General features: G+C 46.5%; 1 protein-coding gene across 5 annotated transcripts in view; it reads left to right on the forward strand.

The window, feature by feature from the left end:
* Positions 1 to 4,098: 4,098 nt before the first annotated feature.
* Positions 4,099 to 16,574, forward strand: part of CATSPERG (cation channel sperm associated auxiliary subunit gamma) — a 28,061-nt gene continuing 15,585 nt past the window's right edge. For 3 of the 5 annotated variants that reach the window (XR_004425158.1, XR_004425159.1, XM_033128654.1), the window contains exons 1-8: positions 4,162 to 4,386; positions 4,739 to 5,022; positions 5,110 to 5,163; positions 9,278 to 9,422; positions 9,764 to 9,893; positions 10,060 to 10,132; positions 11,065 to 11,220; positions 15,697 to 15,868. Coding sequence is in view for 3 of the 5 variants with exons in the window: in XM_033128654.1 (XP_032984545.1) it covers positions 4,371 to 4,386; positions 4,739 to 5,022; positions 5,110 to 5,163; positions 9,278 to 9,422; positions 9,764 to 9,893; positions 10,060 to 10,132; positions 11,065 to 11,220; positions 15,697 to 15,868 (1,030 nt within the window). In the remaining 2 variants the exon portion in view is untranslated. Of the gene's footprint in view, positions 4,105 to 4,161; positions 4,387 to 4,738; positions 5,023 to 5,109; positions 5,164 to 9,277; positions 9,423 to 9,763; positions 9,894 to 10,059; positions 10,133 to 11,064; positions 11,221 to 15,696; positions 15,869 to 16,574 lie in introns of those variants that run through there. The other 2 variants (XM_033128653.1, XM_033128652.1) reach the window with 2 other exon arrangements.

Consider the following 16,574-nt stretch of genomic DNA (forward strand, 5'->3'; position numbering starts at 1 on the left):
AGTACTAATTCTGTATTTATACAAAAGTTTTTAATTCTTTTATTTATGCTTATGAGTTAAAAGTGCAATAATAAATAAATAAATGCTAAAATTCCTTTATAATACAAAAAACAAGTACCTAAATATAAACAAATAAATATTTGAATTAAAATGAAAGATTCTTTTCCCTGAAAGTTTGGGCCAAAAACGTGGGTGCACATTATACACGGTAAAATACAATACATAGGATTTACTATGAGCTAGGTACTGCTCCAAGCCCTTGATATATAATAATTTATTTAACCCTCTTCGCAACTCTGTTAGGTACATTCTCTCCACATTTTACTGTTGAGGAAAGAAGGCCCAGAGAAGTTAAATAATTTGTCCAAGGTCACACAGGGAGTGCAAAACGGATTTGAGGAAGGTTTGGTTGGTCACCTTGTCCCATGGGAGCTCAGAAACATCTGCTGTCTCGCTCTCTGTCAGCCTCCCTGTCTTCTGGGTCCTCACCATGGCCATTGTGGACCTTGCTGCCAAAGTCAGCAGCTGGCTGGGGAAGCAGTTGTTTCTCACCTTTCTTGAGGGAGGTGCCTGTGTGATCTGGTTTCTGTTCCTCACCACTTCTCCTTCCAAATTCCTCTAGAAGAAAACCAGGCCCCATTCAGTTCAAGACAAAAAAAAAAAAAAAAAAAAGTGCCTGCTAAAAATTCAGAAGGTACAAAAGAGTGCACAGTGGAAGGTCAGTTTTTGTCCCACACACAAGCTGTGCTGATGATTTCTCAGGTCTCCTTCCAGGCAAATACCAGGAATATATGTGTGTACATATGTGTGTCATTTTTTTTCTTTCCCTCTACACAAGTGGTACCTAGTATGGTGAGGTGATTCCCATTACAGACTCTGGAGGCAGAGTCTCTGAGTATAAATTTGAACTCTGTCACTCCCAAGCCCTGTGGCTTTGAGCAAGTGATTTCGCCTTTCTGTGTCTGAGTTTGCCAATCTGTGAAATGGGACAGTAACAGCAACTACCTCATGGACTTGTTAGAGAGTTAAACAACTTAATATCTGTAAAGATCTTAGAACAGTGTCTGGTACTTAATAAAATGTTGGCTAATTATTATTATCATTTCTGCACCTTGCTTTTTTATATTATATGTTATATATAAGTATATAATTTTTGTATGCTTTTTCTAATATTCTCATTGCTGCACCTTGGTTTTTTTCACCAACTCAGTGTAATTCAGAGACCATTCCAGAGACACACAGTCCTTTTTTACGTCTGCAGTGCCTCATCTAGGACACACATCCCATAAATTATTTTGTCTCCTTAACGGACAAGTGGGTGTTGGCTGTCTCTGGCATAAAGGATGCTGCAGTGTTCACCTTGTACATCAGGATGTAACAGGCATCCCCACCTTGGTGGGGCTGTTGTCCTGAGTGGGGGTGCCATGAGAAGATCCTAGTGTCTGACTCTGTTCTGGAATCTAGAAGGGCTCAGGTACACAGCTGCTGAGTTTCTTCCCTTGGATGAAGTCACTCTTTCCTGGCCTGTGGTTGGGGAGCATAGATGTCCATCAGCTGTTCATTTACATAGAACACCTATTTTGTGTTGGACAGAGTCAAGAATAAGTGACAAAGAAAGCCCTAGGCCCTGTCCTCAGGGAGCCTCTGATTCAGTGAGGAAAAAAGACCCATTCCCAGTCATGGCCTAGTGTGGTCAGGAGCGGGATGGGGGCTGCTCATGTATCACAAAGACCTGAGGGGAGGAAAGTGGTCAGCTGACAAAGTAGGGAAAAATATCCCAGAAGGTGCTACAATATGTGCAGTCTAGAGGAGAGAAAGCACCCCCTATCCAGGAGCATGACTAGGGAGTGGGCTACACAGGTCTATAGGGAGAAAAGAGATGAGCGGGATAGGAAAGCCAACAGCCGTGAGATTATACATGGTTCTTGAAACCAACTTTGGAGGTTCCCTAAGGTCCTGGGGAGTCATAGAAGGTTTTGGAGTACTTGTTCCCAAGATGTGGTCCCCAGACCGTCAGTATCAGCATCACCTGTCAGGGGGACCAAAGTTTCTCACCCCAAAATATGCCTTTTGGGATATTATTTTAAGCTGGTTAATTTTAAGAAACAAAAGACTCAGGAAAAACCTTTGACCTTTCCCCTAACTGCCTAAAGGAATTTAGATAGAGGACAGGCTCCGGGAAGGGAACTATCATCACAGATAAGTATAGTTTAATATGGACTACCGTGTTTCCCCGAAAATAAGACCTAGCCGGACAATCAGCTCTAATGCATCTTTTGGAGCAAAAATTAATATAAGACCCAGTATTATATTATATTAAGACCAGTATTATAGTAAAATAAGACCGGGTCTTATATTAATTTTTGCTCCAAAAGATGCATTAGAGCTGATTGTCCGGCTAGGTCTTATTTTCAGGGAAACAACGGTAGGTGTGATAGACAGGAACCTAGAAAGACATTTTTGATCAAAGTCCTCTCTGTGTTCCATTGTTAAACATGGTCACCAAATATTTATCTACCAAACATTTGCTTCTCCTTCTCCATGTGAATTATCTTCTTGCCCTTTGAAGTCCCAAACCATGACCCCGCCTCTCTCCTTAGCTCCAGAATGGCATATAATCTCAACTGCCCAATGCCTCTTTGGGTCTTCTATCGTATGGCAAGCCCCACATGTACATCCATAATTGACTTGTGACATTTTCTCCTTTTAACCTGTCTCATATTAATTTGATCATTTGTCCAGCCAGAAGAACTTAGGAAGATGGGAGGAAAATTTATTTTTTTGTCTCCACACCTGGAAACTTCCTAGAAACACAAATTTCCCAGGCCCATCTCAGACCTACTGAATCAAAAACTCGGCGGGTGGATCCAACAACCTGTTCTAACACGCTCTTCTGGTGAGTCTAATGCACTCTGAGAAAAATCAGCTCTGCAGTTCATCAAAAAGTTACGGTCCGAGTCCTTAACTGTCAGGCATCAGGATACAAATAAAAATTCTTAATTTACTGAATATTTACTTGTGCCAGGCACTCTTCATTGACTTTCTGTTATCTGATTGACTTTCCACAACAACTCTACGCGATAGCTGCCTTTGTCCCCTGTTTTGTAGAGGAGGGTGTTAAACTGCAGTCAGATTAATACCCACAAGGAGACCAAACCTTTTTTTTAGGTGTAGAATTTTTGATTGGGTAAAAAGACACGTAGGTTCACAAACTTTGTCTCCAGCACCCTCTGCCGGCCAGGCCCCGCGCGCCTGGGTGTCGAGGCTCGCCTTCCCTTTACCCCTAAGCCCTACTAAAGTCAGACTGGCGTGTGAGGCAGGTGTTTCTCGCAAAAGGTGGAAGTAGGTTGAGGAAGTGCGGGCGGCCATTTTGAGACCGGGCAAAAGGGGCAGGACTGGAACGGCCAAGTGACGGTTAACCGGTTTGAACTAAAGTGACTGGTACCGCAGGGCGGGGAGAAGAGGGAGGTGCCTGGTGCCATCCCGGGGAGGGATGAGGGCGGTGGGGGTGGGGGTGGGGAGTGGGAAGGAGAGGATGGAAGAGGCAGGGGAAAAGGAGGAGAGTCGAGGGACCGGGCAGAGGAGGGGAGGGGCGGAGAAAGGACGGGGCAAGAAGCAGGGAAAGGCTAAGAGAAGATGCGAAGAGTAGGGGCGGGGCTAGAAGGCGCGGGGTGTAGAGCTCGTTGCTGTCTAGGTTATGGAAAGTAGTGGTGAGGAGAGGGGGTGGGTCGAAAAGGTGTCGCAGTTTGGCGGGAAGGTGAATATCGAGGAGGTGCTGAGCTACAAGGTAGCGCCAGCGTGGAACGAGGAGAAGGTGCAGGGCGAGGAGAGGGCGTGGGGCGAGGAGAGCTCAAAAGGCAAAGAGTGTGTCTCTAAGAAGGGGCGGGGCGAGGAGCAGGCTGGGGAAGAACAGCTTGTCAAAGACAAGGGGCAAGGGAGGGTGGATAAGGAGCAGGTCGCGGAACACCTGCCGGACAACGAGCAGAAGCAGAGCCAGGAGCAAATTCTAAGCAAGAAACAGGGGCGGAGACAGAGGAAGGGGCGGGGCATGGAGAAGGTCCAAGATCTGGACCGGGAGAGGGGCGGAGCTGGGTACAGGACCAGGTACCAGAGCAGGGACCCAGAGAAGAGAGAGGGGCGGTGCGAAGAGAAGTGGGCGGGTGGAGCAAGAAGTGGGGGCGGTGCTAAGTGCAGGTGCAAGTGTAAGTGCGAGATCACAGGAAATAACAGGACTGAGGAAAATAGGTGGGATGCAGCCAAAGCGAGAAACAGAAACCGAAACGAGGAGAAGAGTAGGGGAGGGATGCAGAGCAGGCGCAGAGCCAAGAACAAGGGGGGGGCAAGATTAAGGGGCGAGACGAGGAGACAGGATGAAACCAGGAGCAGGTGCGTGGCCAGGAGCAACAGCAGGGGCAGCACCTGGAGTAATAGCAGAGGTGGGATCTGGAAAAGGAGCAGATTCAGGGCCTGGGACAGGATCGAGGTCTGGTGCAGAGGCGGAGCCAGGAGAAAAAGCAGGAGCGGAGCCAGGTGCAAGAGTAGGGGCGGGGCCAGGCGTAAGAGTAGGGGCGGGGCCAGGCTTAAGAGTAGGAGTGGGGCCAGAAGTCCCTGCAGAAGCCATTCTATTAGAAGGGGCGGGGCGAAGCTCAAGAGCAAGGCGGATTTCAAAAGGCGGCATCACAGAAGGCGGCCCAGGAGCTCAGTATAGCCAGTGGGTGTTGATCCCCGCATTCTCTAGGTTCCAGCCACGCTGAGCGCTGCCCCGCGATGACTCCTGCTGGTCCTGCGTGGCCAAGACTCCGAGTCCTGTGGGCGCTGTGGTCACTACTGGCGGTGCTATTGTCACCGTGGAGGCTGGGGGCTGTGGAGGACAACCAGGAGTGCACCTGGCAGGTTGTCCTGAACCAGTTCGAGACGGTAGGCAAAAACCACGGAAGCGACCGCTTTTTCAATCAAGAGCCCCTAGACACAGTGAACAGTTTGTTGGGCCTTCTGGTGGACTCGCCCATCGACCTGAACGAGGTAAGGGAACTGGGATCAGGAGAACGGAAGAGGTCCTGGACCCGCATCCCACTGAGCTCTGGACATTTGCCCAACTTCTCTTTGCAGAAATACATGGGCTTCCCTTACTACCTAAAGATCAACTACTCCTGCAAAGGAGAGGTGAGTGGATGCAGCGGGGTTGAGCTCATTCTGTGTAGATCTCAGTTTACCCATGTCTAACATTTTTTAATAGTAGTGGCACCGCCAGACTCTGGGGACCTTAAGGATTCACAAAGATCTCCAGTGTCCCACCAGGCACATAGTAGGTGTTCAAGTAAGCTTTTTTGCCATTAAAAATTTGAGATATAATTTACATACCATAAAATTCACCATTTAAAGTGTGCAATTCAATAGTTTTACTATACTCACAAAATTGTGCAATCATCACCACTATCTAATTCTAGAACATTTTCATCACCCCCAAAAGAAACCCTGCTCCAGCCACTGGAGACCACTTTCTTCTGTCCCTATGAATTTTCTTCTTCTGGACATTTCATATAAATGTAATCGTACAATATGTAGCCTTTTGTGTCTGGCTTCTTTCAGTTAGCATGCTTTCAAGGCTCATCCATGTTATAGCATGTATCAGTATTTCCTCTTTATGACTGAATAACATTCAGTTATATTGATGTGTTACATTTTGTTAATCCATTCATTAATTGATGGACATTTGGGTTATTTCCACTTTTTTGTCTGTTATGAATAATGCTGCTATGACCATTTGTGTACAAGTTTTTGTGTAAACGTGTGTTTCAGTTCTCTAGGAATGAAATTGCTGGGTATATATTAACTCTTTTTCACTTCTGAGGAACTGCCAGACTTTTCCCAAGGAGCTGCACCATTTTACATTCCCATCAGCAATATACGAGGGTTCCAGTTTCTCTACATCCTCACTAACACTTGTTATTGTCCATTTTAAAAAAATTATAGACATCCTAATCTGTGTAAAATGGTATCTCATTGCAGTTTTGATTTGCATTTCCCTCACAACTAATGATATTGAACATTTTTTCATATGCTCATTGGCCATTTATCTATCTTTGGAGAAATGTCCATTCAAATCCTTTGCCTATTTAAAAATTGGGTTGTCTTTTTTATTGTTATGCTGTAAATTTTCTTAATATAGTCTTGACTAGTTCCTTATCAGATATATGATTTGTAAGTATTTTGACACATTCTGGGGGTTGTCTTTTCACTTTCTTGATGGTGTCCTTTAAAGCACAAAAGTTTTGTTTACTGAGATATAATTCACATACTTAAAATAGTACCAAAGTTTTTAATTTCAATGAAATCCAATTTATCAATTTTGTTGTTGTTGTTGCTTGTGCTTTTGGTGTTGTTTAAGAAGGCTTTGCCTAACTAGGGGTAATGAAGATTTACTTCTATGTTTTCTTCTAAGAGTTTTTTAGTTTCAGCTCTTACATTTAGGTCTTCAATTAATTTTGAGTTAATTTTTGTATATGGTGTGAGGTAGTGGTCCATCTTTGACATGTGAATATCCAGTTATCCCAGTATCATTTGTTGAAAAGATTATTCTTTCCCCCATTGAATTGTCTGCACCCTTGTCAAAAGTCAGTTGCCATAAATGTAAGGGTTTATATCTGGGTATAATTCTATTCCATTGTTCTATATGTCTATCCATATGCCAGTACCACACAGTCTTGATTACTGTAGCTTTGTAGTAAATTTGCAAATCAGGAAGTTTGAGTCCTCTAGTTTTGTTCTTTTGCAAGATTGTTTTGGCTCAAGTAAGCTTTCTGAAGACAGTAGGATGTTATCTAGAAATGAAGTTCTGGAGGCTGCAGACCTGGATTTGAATCTGCTACTGATTAACATTTACTCGGAGGAAGTATAGCATGATAGATAACACTTTGGGCTCTGGAGCCAGCCTGCCTGGGTTCAAATCCCAGCTCTGCTACATAATAGTTGTGTGATCTCAGACAAGTTACTTAACTTCTCTGTCCCAAAGTTTCCTCATCTTTAACAAGTATGATAATGATCTTCATAAAATGATTAAATATGTGTGAGGCACTTAGCACAGTGCCTTGTTCATAGAAAGGACTCAGTGAATGCTAACAAGTTTCCAGAGTCTGACCCTGGGCATAGAGTTTTATTCCATAAACCTTCTCTCCTTATCTGTAAAAGTGCAGTAATAATATCTTTATTTGTTCATGCAACACCTACTATGAGTCAGATCCTCTTTCTTTACAATGAGGGGATACAATGATAATATGGTCAGCTTTTTCTTATGGATTCAGCCCACCAGGGAAGCAGACAATCAGCAAGTAAATAGATAGAATAATTTATGAAGGGTAATCAATGTGAAGAAGAAAATAAAATAAGGTGATATCTTAGAAAGGAGGGTGTTGTCTGCGTGGTTGGGGAAGATCTCTCTGCAGAGGCTTGAGCAGAGACTTGAATGATGAAAAGGGATGACTGAGGAGAACTGGGGAAAGCATTCTGAGCGGAGGGAACAGCCAGCACAAAGGCCCTGAAGTAGGAAAGAGGCCAGTGTGTGTGAGGACCAGGAAGAAGCCCGTGTGGCTGGAGCAGAGTGAGTGAAGGCCAGTGTGGGCAGGGAGAGGTCTGGGAGGTGATTAAGGGCCTCCAGAACCCTAGTGAGGACTTGGCTTTCACTCTGAGCCAGATGGAGCCACCAGAAGGTTCTGAGCAGAGGAGGGATGTGTGACACAGGTGTTCACAGGCTCCCTCCTTCTGTGTGAGGGGAGCAGACTGTAGGGGAAGGGATGGGAGCAGGGAGACCAGGGAGGCAGCTGATGCATGGTCTAGGCAGGATTTGAGGGTTGACAGGACCAGGGTGGTCGTGGCCACTGCTGTCCCGACGGGGAGGAGGTCCCTGCCCCACTATCATCTGCTACCCTGTGATTGGAACCCAGAGCCAGGGCTAAGACAAATATATTTGGTAGGATTGAAAGGGCCCTGGCTGAGGCATTCCTCAGGATGAAAGCCTGTGCAAAGGGTGTCAGACCCGTTAAATGTCTCACCCTGGTCTCCCCGCCCACCCCCACCTCCCATCCATAGTGGCCTGAGTGCAGTCTTCTCTTGGGGATCCGTCCAAGCCTTTGCATGCTCTTCCATACACTTGGAACACCCTTCTTCCCTCCTCCCATCTCCACTCTGAGCCCAGCCAGCATCCTGGCATCCCTGGCTGCTCCCTTACCCTTTCCCAGCACCTTCCCCTCCAATTGCCCCATCCCACCCTCACCACCAGGCCTCAGCCCCCAAACTTGACTATCCTCTGACTGGGGGGATGGCAGAGAGTTTTATTTCCGCAGGGAGGGTAGAAACCTCAAGAGGGGGCCTGGGAATCCCTGAAGTGAGGGAAGAAGCTGCTAGCAGTTCTGGGTGCCAGGTTTGTTCCCACTGGCGAAAGTTTGCTTATCCTATGCTGCCCTTCTCTATACATTTCCTACCCTGTTTTCCCAAAAATAAGACCTAGCCGGACAATCAGCTCTAATGCGTCTTTTGGAGCAAAAATTAATTTAAGGGCTGGCCCGGTGGCTCAGGTGGTTAGAGCTCCATGCTCCTAACTCCAAAGGCTGCCGGTTCAATTCCCACATGGGCCACTGGGCTCTCAACCACAAGGTTGCCGGTTCAACTCCTCGAGTCTCGTAAGGGATGGTGGGCAGCGCCCCCTGCAACTAGAAAACGGCAACTGGACCTGGAGCTGAGCTGCGCCCTCCACAACTAAGATTGAAAGGACAACAACTTGAAGCTGAACGGAAGTACACACTGTTCCCCAATAAAGTGCTGTTAAAAAAAAAAATTAATTTAAGACCCGGTATCATATCATATCATATCATATCATATCATATCATATCATACCCAGTCTTATAGTAAAATAAGACTAGGTCTTATATTAATTTTTGCTCCAAAAGATGCATTACAGCTGATTGTCTGGCTAGGTCTTATTTTTGGGGAAACATGATATATCCAAATTCTGTCTGAAGACCATGGCCCTGGCCTCACTTCCTCCAGAAAGACCTCCTGACTCTCTCCAAACCCTAGCCCCTCCACCCCTCTCTTAGCCTGGCCTGCCCCCACCCCAACCCCAAACCTAGACCGTGTTCTTTGACCTTCCCATGGTGGAGAGTTTGTTCTCCTCACCCAGCCCAGGAAGGTAGGCTACTAAGGGTGGGGTCAAGGTGAGGGGCAAGGGAGAGCGCCCAGAGGTTATCTTAAGGACACATCTGTGGGGCCATCTCGCCCTCAGGCCTCTGAGGCCCTGGTCCGCAAGGGCCACCTGATGGGGCTGAAGCCTGTGGTGCTGGTCACCTTCCAGTCCTCAGTTAACATCAATCACTGGAAGCTAGAGCAGCTTCAGATCCAGATGGAAGCAGCCCCCTTCCGCAGCAAAGGTGAGCTTGAGGGGCTCCTGGAGCAGTCACAAGCCTGGCAGGAGCATTGGGGGCATGCTGGGGCTCTCAGAGGGCTCCTGGATGGGAGGCTGGGGTCATCAAGGGGCCTATGGTTTGGAGGGGGTATAGGGCTTATGGAGGCCCTCAGTGGGGTCTGTGGTCTGGAGGAGGGCACGGGGAGGCCTCAGCAGGTTCCATGGCCTAGATGGGGCTACACAAAGGCCCCAGTGGGTTCCATGGCCTAGAGGAGGACGTGGGAGTTGCAAGGAGATCCCAGTGGTCTATAGCCTGGAGGGGGCCGCTCGGAGCCCCCAGCAGCCTCAGTTCCCACTGCCTTCCAGCAGAGCAGTGCGACGCAGAGGAGGTGTGTGTCATGAGCTGGTACGTGCCTATGCCCATCAAGAACGGCAGTGTGGTCATGCACGTGGACGTCAGCAGCAACGGCCTGGGGCCCTTCATTCCTAATAAAAGGTGCCCTTCCCCACGCCCGGGGCAGGGGGTAGACTCTGGGAGGGACTTCCTTCTCCCCAGATCCCCGAAGAAGACAGGAGGAAACCAAAGGGAGGGAGCTGTGAGCTATGGCAGGAGCCCCTGAAACTGGAACGCTCACCTGTGCCTGCCCCATACCTGCTGCCAGGTTTCAGGTAAACATCAATGGTTTCCTGGAGAGAGAGCAAGACGACAAACTCAAGTTCACCGTGGGAAATGAGGTAAGGGGGCCCGGACAATGGGGCCAGTAGAAGATAGAGGGCTGGGACCCTGATTACTTTCCAAACAAGTGGCAGGCCCCACTTACAGAACGCTTACTTTGTGCCAGGCCCCTGGTGAAGGGCTCTATTGTACTAAATGCACAAACACATTATGTCTTCACACTGACCCTGTGAAGAAAGGTGCTTTTACACACCCATTTTAAAGAGGAGAAAACTGAGGCCAAAAAGGGATGAAGCCGTTTGCCCATAGTCTCTCAGCGTGTACACGTGGAACAAGACTTGAAACTGTGCTTGCCTGACTCCTGCACCCATATTCTTCATTCATTCATTCATTCATTCATTCATTCAACAAGTACTTACTGAGCTCACAGTGTGGCCCCATGGGAACTAACAGTGAACACACAGACTCAAGTCCCTGCCCTCACAGAGCTGACATTCTAGTGGCAGAGACAGACACCAAACCAGGAAACATGAGATCAAGTACACTGCATAGCAGGTTAAACGGTGGAAAATGCTCTGGAGAGAATTCAGACAGAGTGAGGGTGATTGGGTCTGCGCAGGAGGGGACTGTAGTGTTTAACGGAATGGTCAAGAAAGGCAGAATTGAGAAGGTTGGCACTTCAGCAAAGCCTTGAAGGAGCAGAGGAGGGAATCACGTGGATCCTAGGGGAAAAGCATTGCATATAGAGGGAACAGCCCGTGCAAAGGCTCTGAGGTGGGAATGTGCCTGGGAAGTCTGAGAAGCAGTGAGGAGGCCCACGTGGCTGGGCGAGAGAGAGTGAAGGGGTGAATGGGGGGGAGGAGCTCAGAGAGGCGCCAGGGGCAAATTGTGTGGGGCCTCATGGGTCAGGGTGTGGACTTTCACCCTACATGAGATGGAGACATGGGAGAGGGGGGCCTATTGAGCAGCCCTCCTGTTCCTCCCCTGGCAGCTCTTCAATCTGTTACCTCGGTACTTTGTGAATGTTTCATCGAGACCCCTGTGGTGCACTGTGGGCCAGACCCCTGTGCTCATTCTGGGCGGTATTCCTGAGGAGAAGTCCGTTTTGCTGACGGACACCAGCTTCAAGGACTTCTTTCTCGTGGAGGTGAGTGGTACAGGGCAGATGGTAGGCTGAGGCCTTTAGAAGGGTGCTGGTCCTCGGCCCCTAAAATGGCCTGGGGTTACAGAAGGGGTTCCCAAAGACCTACCAGCCCCCACGAAAGGCAGATAGCATGAAAGCAGGACATAAGACTGCAGCCAGACTGCCTGGGTTCAAATCCTAGTTCTCCCACCTCTTGGCTATGTCACTTGACCTTAGGCAAGTCACTTGACCTACCCAGGCCTCAGATTCCCCTTCTGTAAAATGGGAATAATATTTATATTTACCTCATAGAATCATTGTAAGGATGATATAAGTTAATACCAGCTGGATACAGAATGAGCACTGTGTGAGTCAAAGCTATTATTATTTATAGGCCCATTATTTGTAATTCTGAAACGCCAAAAGCTTTGAAAATGGTGTTTTCACAAATTTAGGGCTAAAATTCATTTGTTGTGAAACCATGACCTGAGCCAACAAATGCTGCTGACAGTCTTTGCATCCCGTTTACTGTTAATATTCAGATTCTGCCTTACAGAAATATTAAGGAGCTGGATTACCGGGTGCTGCCCCAGACCCCACTAGTTTACATATGAATGCTATATATGTGTCGTACTACCTTCTAAACCCTGGAAAATTCTGAGTCGCAAAATACATCTGGCCTCAAGGGTTTCAAATTCAGCATTGTGAACCTATATTATTCCCAGAATGGGGAAGGAATGTCTGAAGGATGGTTTTTTTGGTGTGAATAACAGAAACACCTTTGAGTTGGTGCAGCTGTAGGCAGAATGCCAACTCAGTTTGGTTTAAGCAGACGAATGGATTTAATAGGTCCACCTAACTGCAAAGCTCAGGCACAGAGCAGGCTTCAGGCATGGCTTGACACGGGGCTCAACTCAGAACTCCACTCCACTTCTGGATTAGTCTTGTCCTCAAAGTGGCTCACATAATCCCAATTCACAGGCCAGAGAATGGGAGCATCTTTTTCCCAAATAGCTATTTTAAAAATCCTGAAATTTATTTCCTTGGTCCTGATTGATCCGGCTTGGGTCATGTGTCCCAATATAATGGAAAATGCCAACTGACTTAGCACAGGTTATGATCTCCAACCTTATGAGGAGGGCAGCTGAGATGGTTCCCCCAGAGTGAAATCAGGGTAGCTTCGCCACAAGTTGGGGGAAGAAGATGCTGGTTTTAATGGTGTCTGAGATAACAACTGTGCTCCACAGCAACCCCAAAAGATTGCCTTAACCTCTTACCATCAAGGTTGAAAGCCCCACCCATGATTTCTGAGAACCCCATGTAGGTTAATGTTCTCCTGGTTCCCTCTGGCTCTTAATCTGCTTTACTGAACTTGTTCAGTTTATAGACCGTCTCCCTGTCTGGTGTCAACTTTCTCTTTTCTGGGCCAAGTCTTTCCAAACATTGCTCAGTTTTCTCATTCCTGACCCAAACACACCACAGGGATGTGGATTCTGCTGACGAAGTTTGGAGGGCAGAGAAGGGACTGTACGTCACAGGAATGAAGAGTTCCATTTGAACTTCAGGCATCTTTCTTTTTGTTCTTTTTCTTTTTTTTTAATTTATCATGGTCAAATCATAAAATTCATAAAATGAACCACTCCAAAGTGAACAATTTAGTGCCATTTATTACATTCATACTGTGCAACCACCAACCAAATTTTTTGGTTCCAAAAAATTTCCATCACTCCAAAATAAAAGCCCATTCATTCTTATTCTGTAATCATGGGGCTTTCTCCCAGATTGCTTTCTCCTCTCCTTTCATCCCTCCTGCCTCACCTTACCATTCTGTTCCAGATTGCCCCTAGGATTCCAGAGGAATTCCCCCTCCACACAGCTCTTCTCAGATGTGTATTGGTCAGTTTTAGATGCTGTAACAAATAGACCCCTGAAAGGGAGGGAATAGCTTAAATAGATGCTATTGTTTATTCTCTTAACAGTCCAGAAGTGAGAAAGCCACGTCCCTTCTTTTTTCTTGCTTCACCATGCCGTAGACCCCAGATGTTGATCTCATCTGTATGGTTGAAGCTGGGTCCTGCCAATGTCCATATTCCAGCCAATGGGATGGGGACAGAGCAGAGGTGGAGAGCAAGCTGTTTTCTCTTAAGCAAGTTTCTCTTCCTCTCACATTCCATTAGTGAGGAATTAGTCAATTGGCTACATCCAACTGCAAGAGAGGCTGGGAAATAAAATTTCTACCTGGGAGGCACAAAGAATGTGTGAAAATGGATCTGGGAGCTCAACTAGCCATCTGCCAAAAGTGAAAAAGGAAATTTGTTGGCTCATGTAATGGAAAAATTCAGGACTTCAGGTCCAGCTTGACCCAGGATTTCAAACAATGTCACCAAGACTGAATTTCTCTCTCTCTCCATCTCTTTGACCTGGTTCCTCTGTATTTGACTTTATGTTCAAACAGCTCTGTCCTCGGGAACCACAGAGGCTATATCTTCTCAGGCCTACATCCAGTGGGAAAGATCTTTCCTCCTGCTTCCTAACCCCCAAATCACAAGATTCCTTCCACTTGGTGTGGCTCAGGCTGTTTACCCATCTGACTCAATCACTGTGACCAGGGAAACCCAACATGCTTCTTACAGAGTTAAATGAGTCAGAACTCTCAAACTGCTCAAATTAGAAATCCAGCTGACCCACAGCTTTTCTTTTCCTCGTGTATGTGGGAGAAGAGAGAGGTATGGTGATCCTCTTCTAGTTTAACAAAGAGAATTTCTAAGTATTTCTTCCAGGAAACAGACGCATCACTCAAATATTAACAGTGTAATACATGAAGTATGACAGCTAATCAAAATGACAGAGGGTACAGGTTAGTTTCACCAGGCATAGCAACAACCTCTATAGTCCTCGTGGATGACTAGACTTTTTGAGAAATAACATTTTCAAGGACACTCCTATGATGCTGAATAGGGTAGGGGAAGTGGGAATGTTCATGTTCTCCTTAATTTGGTGAAATCTCCCTCAGCAGCAGAGCCTAGAGTTTTGCTCTGATTTCTACTTTTTATGGGAAAGGTTAGTGGAAAATTTCACTTTTTGGTGGAAAATTTCAATTAGACACAAAAATAGAATAGTATAATGAACCCAGATTCAATAATTATCAACATTTTGCCTTTTTTTATCCATTTTTTTCCTGATTTAAAAAAATCCCAGTCATCATACCATTTCACCTGTAAATTCTTGAAAGACTTGAGGAAGTATCTGTAACACAAGAGGACTTAAAAAAAAGACAATGCAATGCCACTATAATACCCAGCAAAATAAACCCTTAACATCATCTAACCTGGCTATAGTTTTTCCCCACTTATCTAAAAATAAAATGTAAAATTGGTTTAAAATTGCTCTTTTAAAATTGGTTTGTTTGAATCAGGACACACTCATTGCATTTGGTTGTTGAGTGTCTTAGTGCCCTTCTCACCTGTAAGTCTGCTCCCCACCTCCTGCCCCCACAACAACCACATTTTTTTTCATGCAATTTAAGAAACCAGGCCTTTTGTCCTGTAGAATTTGGCTACTTGCTTCTTCATGGAATCAATTCACTTGTCCTCTGACCCTGCGTATTTGTTTGCCATAACAAAGTAGCCACCACAGACTGGGTGGCTAAACAACAGAAATTTATATTCTCACAGTTTTTGAGGCTGGAAATCCAAGATCAAGGTGTTAGCAGGGTTGGTTTCTGGTGAGAACTCTCTCTTTGACTTGCAGAAAGTTTCTTCTTACTCTGTCCTCACATGACTTTTACTCTGTGTGCACAAGTGGCGAGAGATCTCTAGTGTCTCTTCCTCTTTTATAAGGACACCAGTCCTATAGGATAGGGCCCAACCTTCATAACCTGATTGGGCCTTAATTATCCCTTTAAAGGCCCTATCTCCAAATACAGTTACATTGCGGGGTTAGGGTTTCAACATATAAATTAGGAAGGGGGACATAATTAGTCTATAATACCTCATATTGCCGATAAACTAGTAGTGAGCTCTAGAAGCTTGATTAAATTTAGATTCAAATTATTTTCCCACTGTTGGTGATATTGCCAGTGTTAGTTATCAGTCAGTGAGTTCAGACAGTGTCAGCCTGACACAAAATTGTGTTCACGGTAGAATAGGATTATACAAAAGTGCCTTGGGGACAAGTAGTGGATCTTTTGTATCCATGTGGGTACAACACTCAGTGTCCTTGGAAACCAGAACTTCTTAGCACCATTGAATATGCTGTATACTGTTCAACTCTAGGAAGCATACAAAGCTCCAGGCTCCAGCCTGGGTTGCCTACTTCTGTGGCCCATGTTGGGGGAGTTTGGCCACTAAGGTGCTGCTGCAAGGTGAGCAGGGAGGGCACCCTGGGGGCAACTGCATGTGTCCCTCCCAAGCAGTTGTCAGAGCAGGTGCCTCTCCCCAAGGCAGGACATGTGGGCTGAGACCAAGGCCACCTGTTCACACTGGCTCTGCTCCTCTGCAGTTGAGCATTGACAGTTGCTGGGTAGGATCCTTCTACTGCCCCAAGGCCAGCTTCACCTCCACCATCTACGACGCCATCGCCACCGAGAGCACCCTCTTCATTCGGCAGAACCAGCTCGTCTACTATTTCACAGGCACCTATATCACACTCCACCAGAGCAACCATGGCAGTGGTGAGGTCATGTGGTTGGGTCACGTGGCTGGGCGTCTCTGGTGCCTCGGGCAGAAGACTGCCTGTTGGAGCCCCAGGGGGTCACCTGAGTGAACCCATCCACTGTGGCACCTGGGACTGGAATTGTCGTGGGTGGGGAGGGGGACGTTGGAGGGACTTTCCAAGGTCCTGAATCATCCTGCCCTCCCTGCGGGGGCCTTCTCCCATTCTCTCTATGCTGGGGAGGGGCCTTCATCTGGACCTTCCCAGGAACCATGAACCAGCTGAGGGAAGAGCAAGATGTGAGAGTGAAGGGAGGGAGCAGAGAGAGGGAGAGAGAGGGAGAGAGAGAGAGAGACAGAGACAGAGAGAAGGACACACACATGCACTCACACATAGAGTGTCAGAAAGACAGAGAAAGACATATTAGGAGAGAAACTGGGGTGGTGGAGGAGAGGCCTAGAGGTCAGAGAGAGAGAGAAATAGAGATGGATTGTTGGAGCCATGAAGGAGGCTGATCAGAAAGGAAAAAGGCTTGATTTTGCCTCATCTTTTAAATACCAAAGCTCTAGTTCTCAGGTTTTTTTCCCGCTATCCAAATGAGAGATGTCATTTAGGCATCTTATAGGGCCACTTGGACTTACAGCATCACAGAAACTTGTGCTGTCACCTATATTTCATTAGTTAATGCATGTTCTCAACAGCTCCCTTTTTCTCCCTTTATAACT

The sequence above is a fragment of the Rhinolophus ferrumequinum genome, chromosome 15 (genome assembly GCF_004115265.2).
Source record: "Rhinolophus ferrumequinum isolate MPI-CBG mRhiFer1 chromosome 15, mRhiFer1_v1.p, whole genome shotgun sequence".
In the NCBI taxonomy this organism is placed as follows: domain Eukaryota; kingdom Metazoa; phylum Chordata; class Mammalia; order Chiroptera; family Rhinolophidae; genus Rhinolophus; species Rhinolophus ferrumequinum.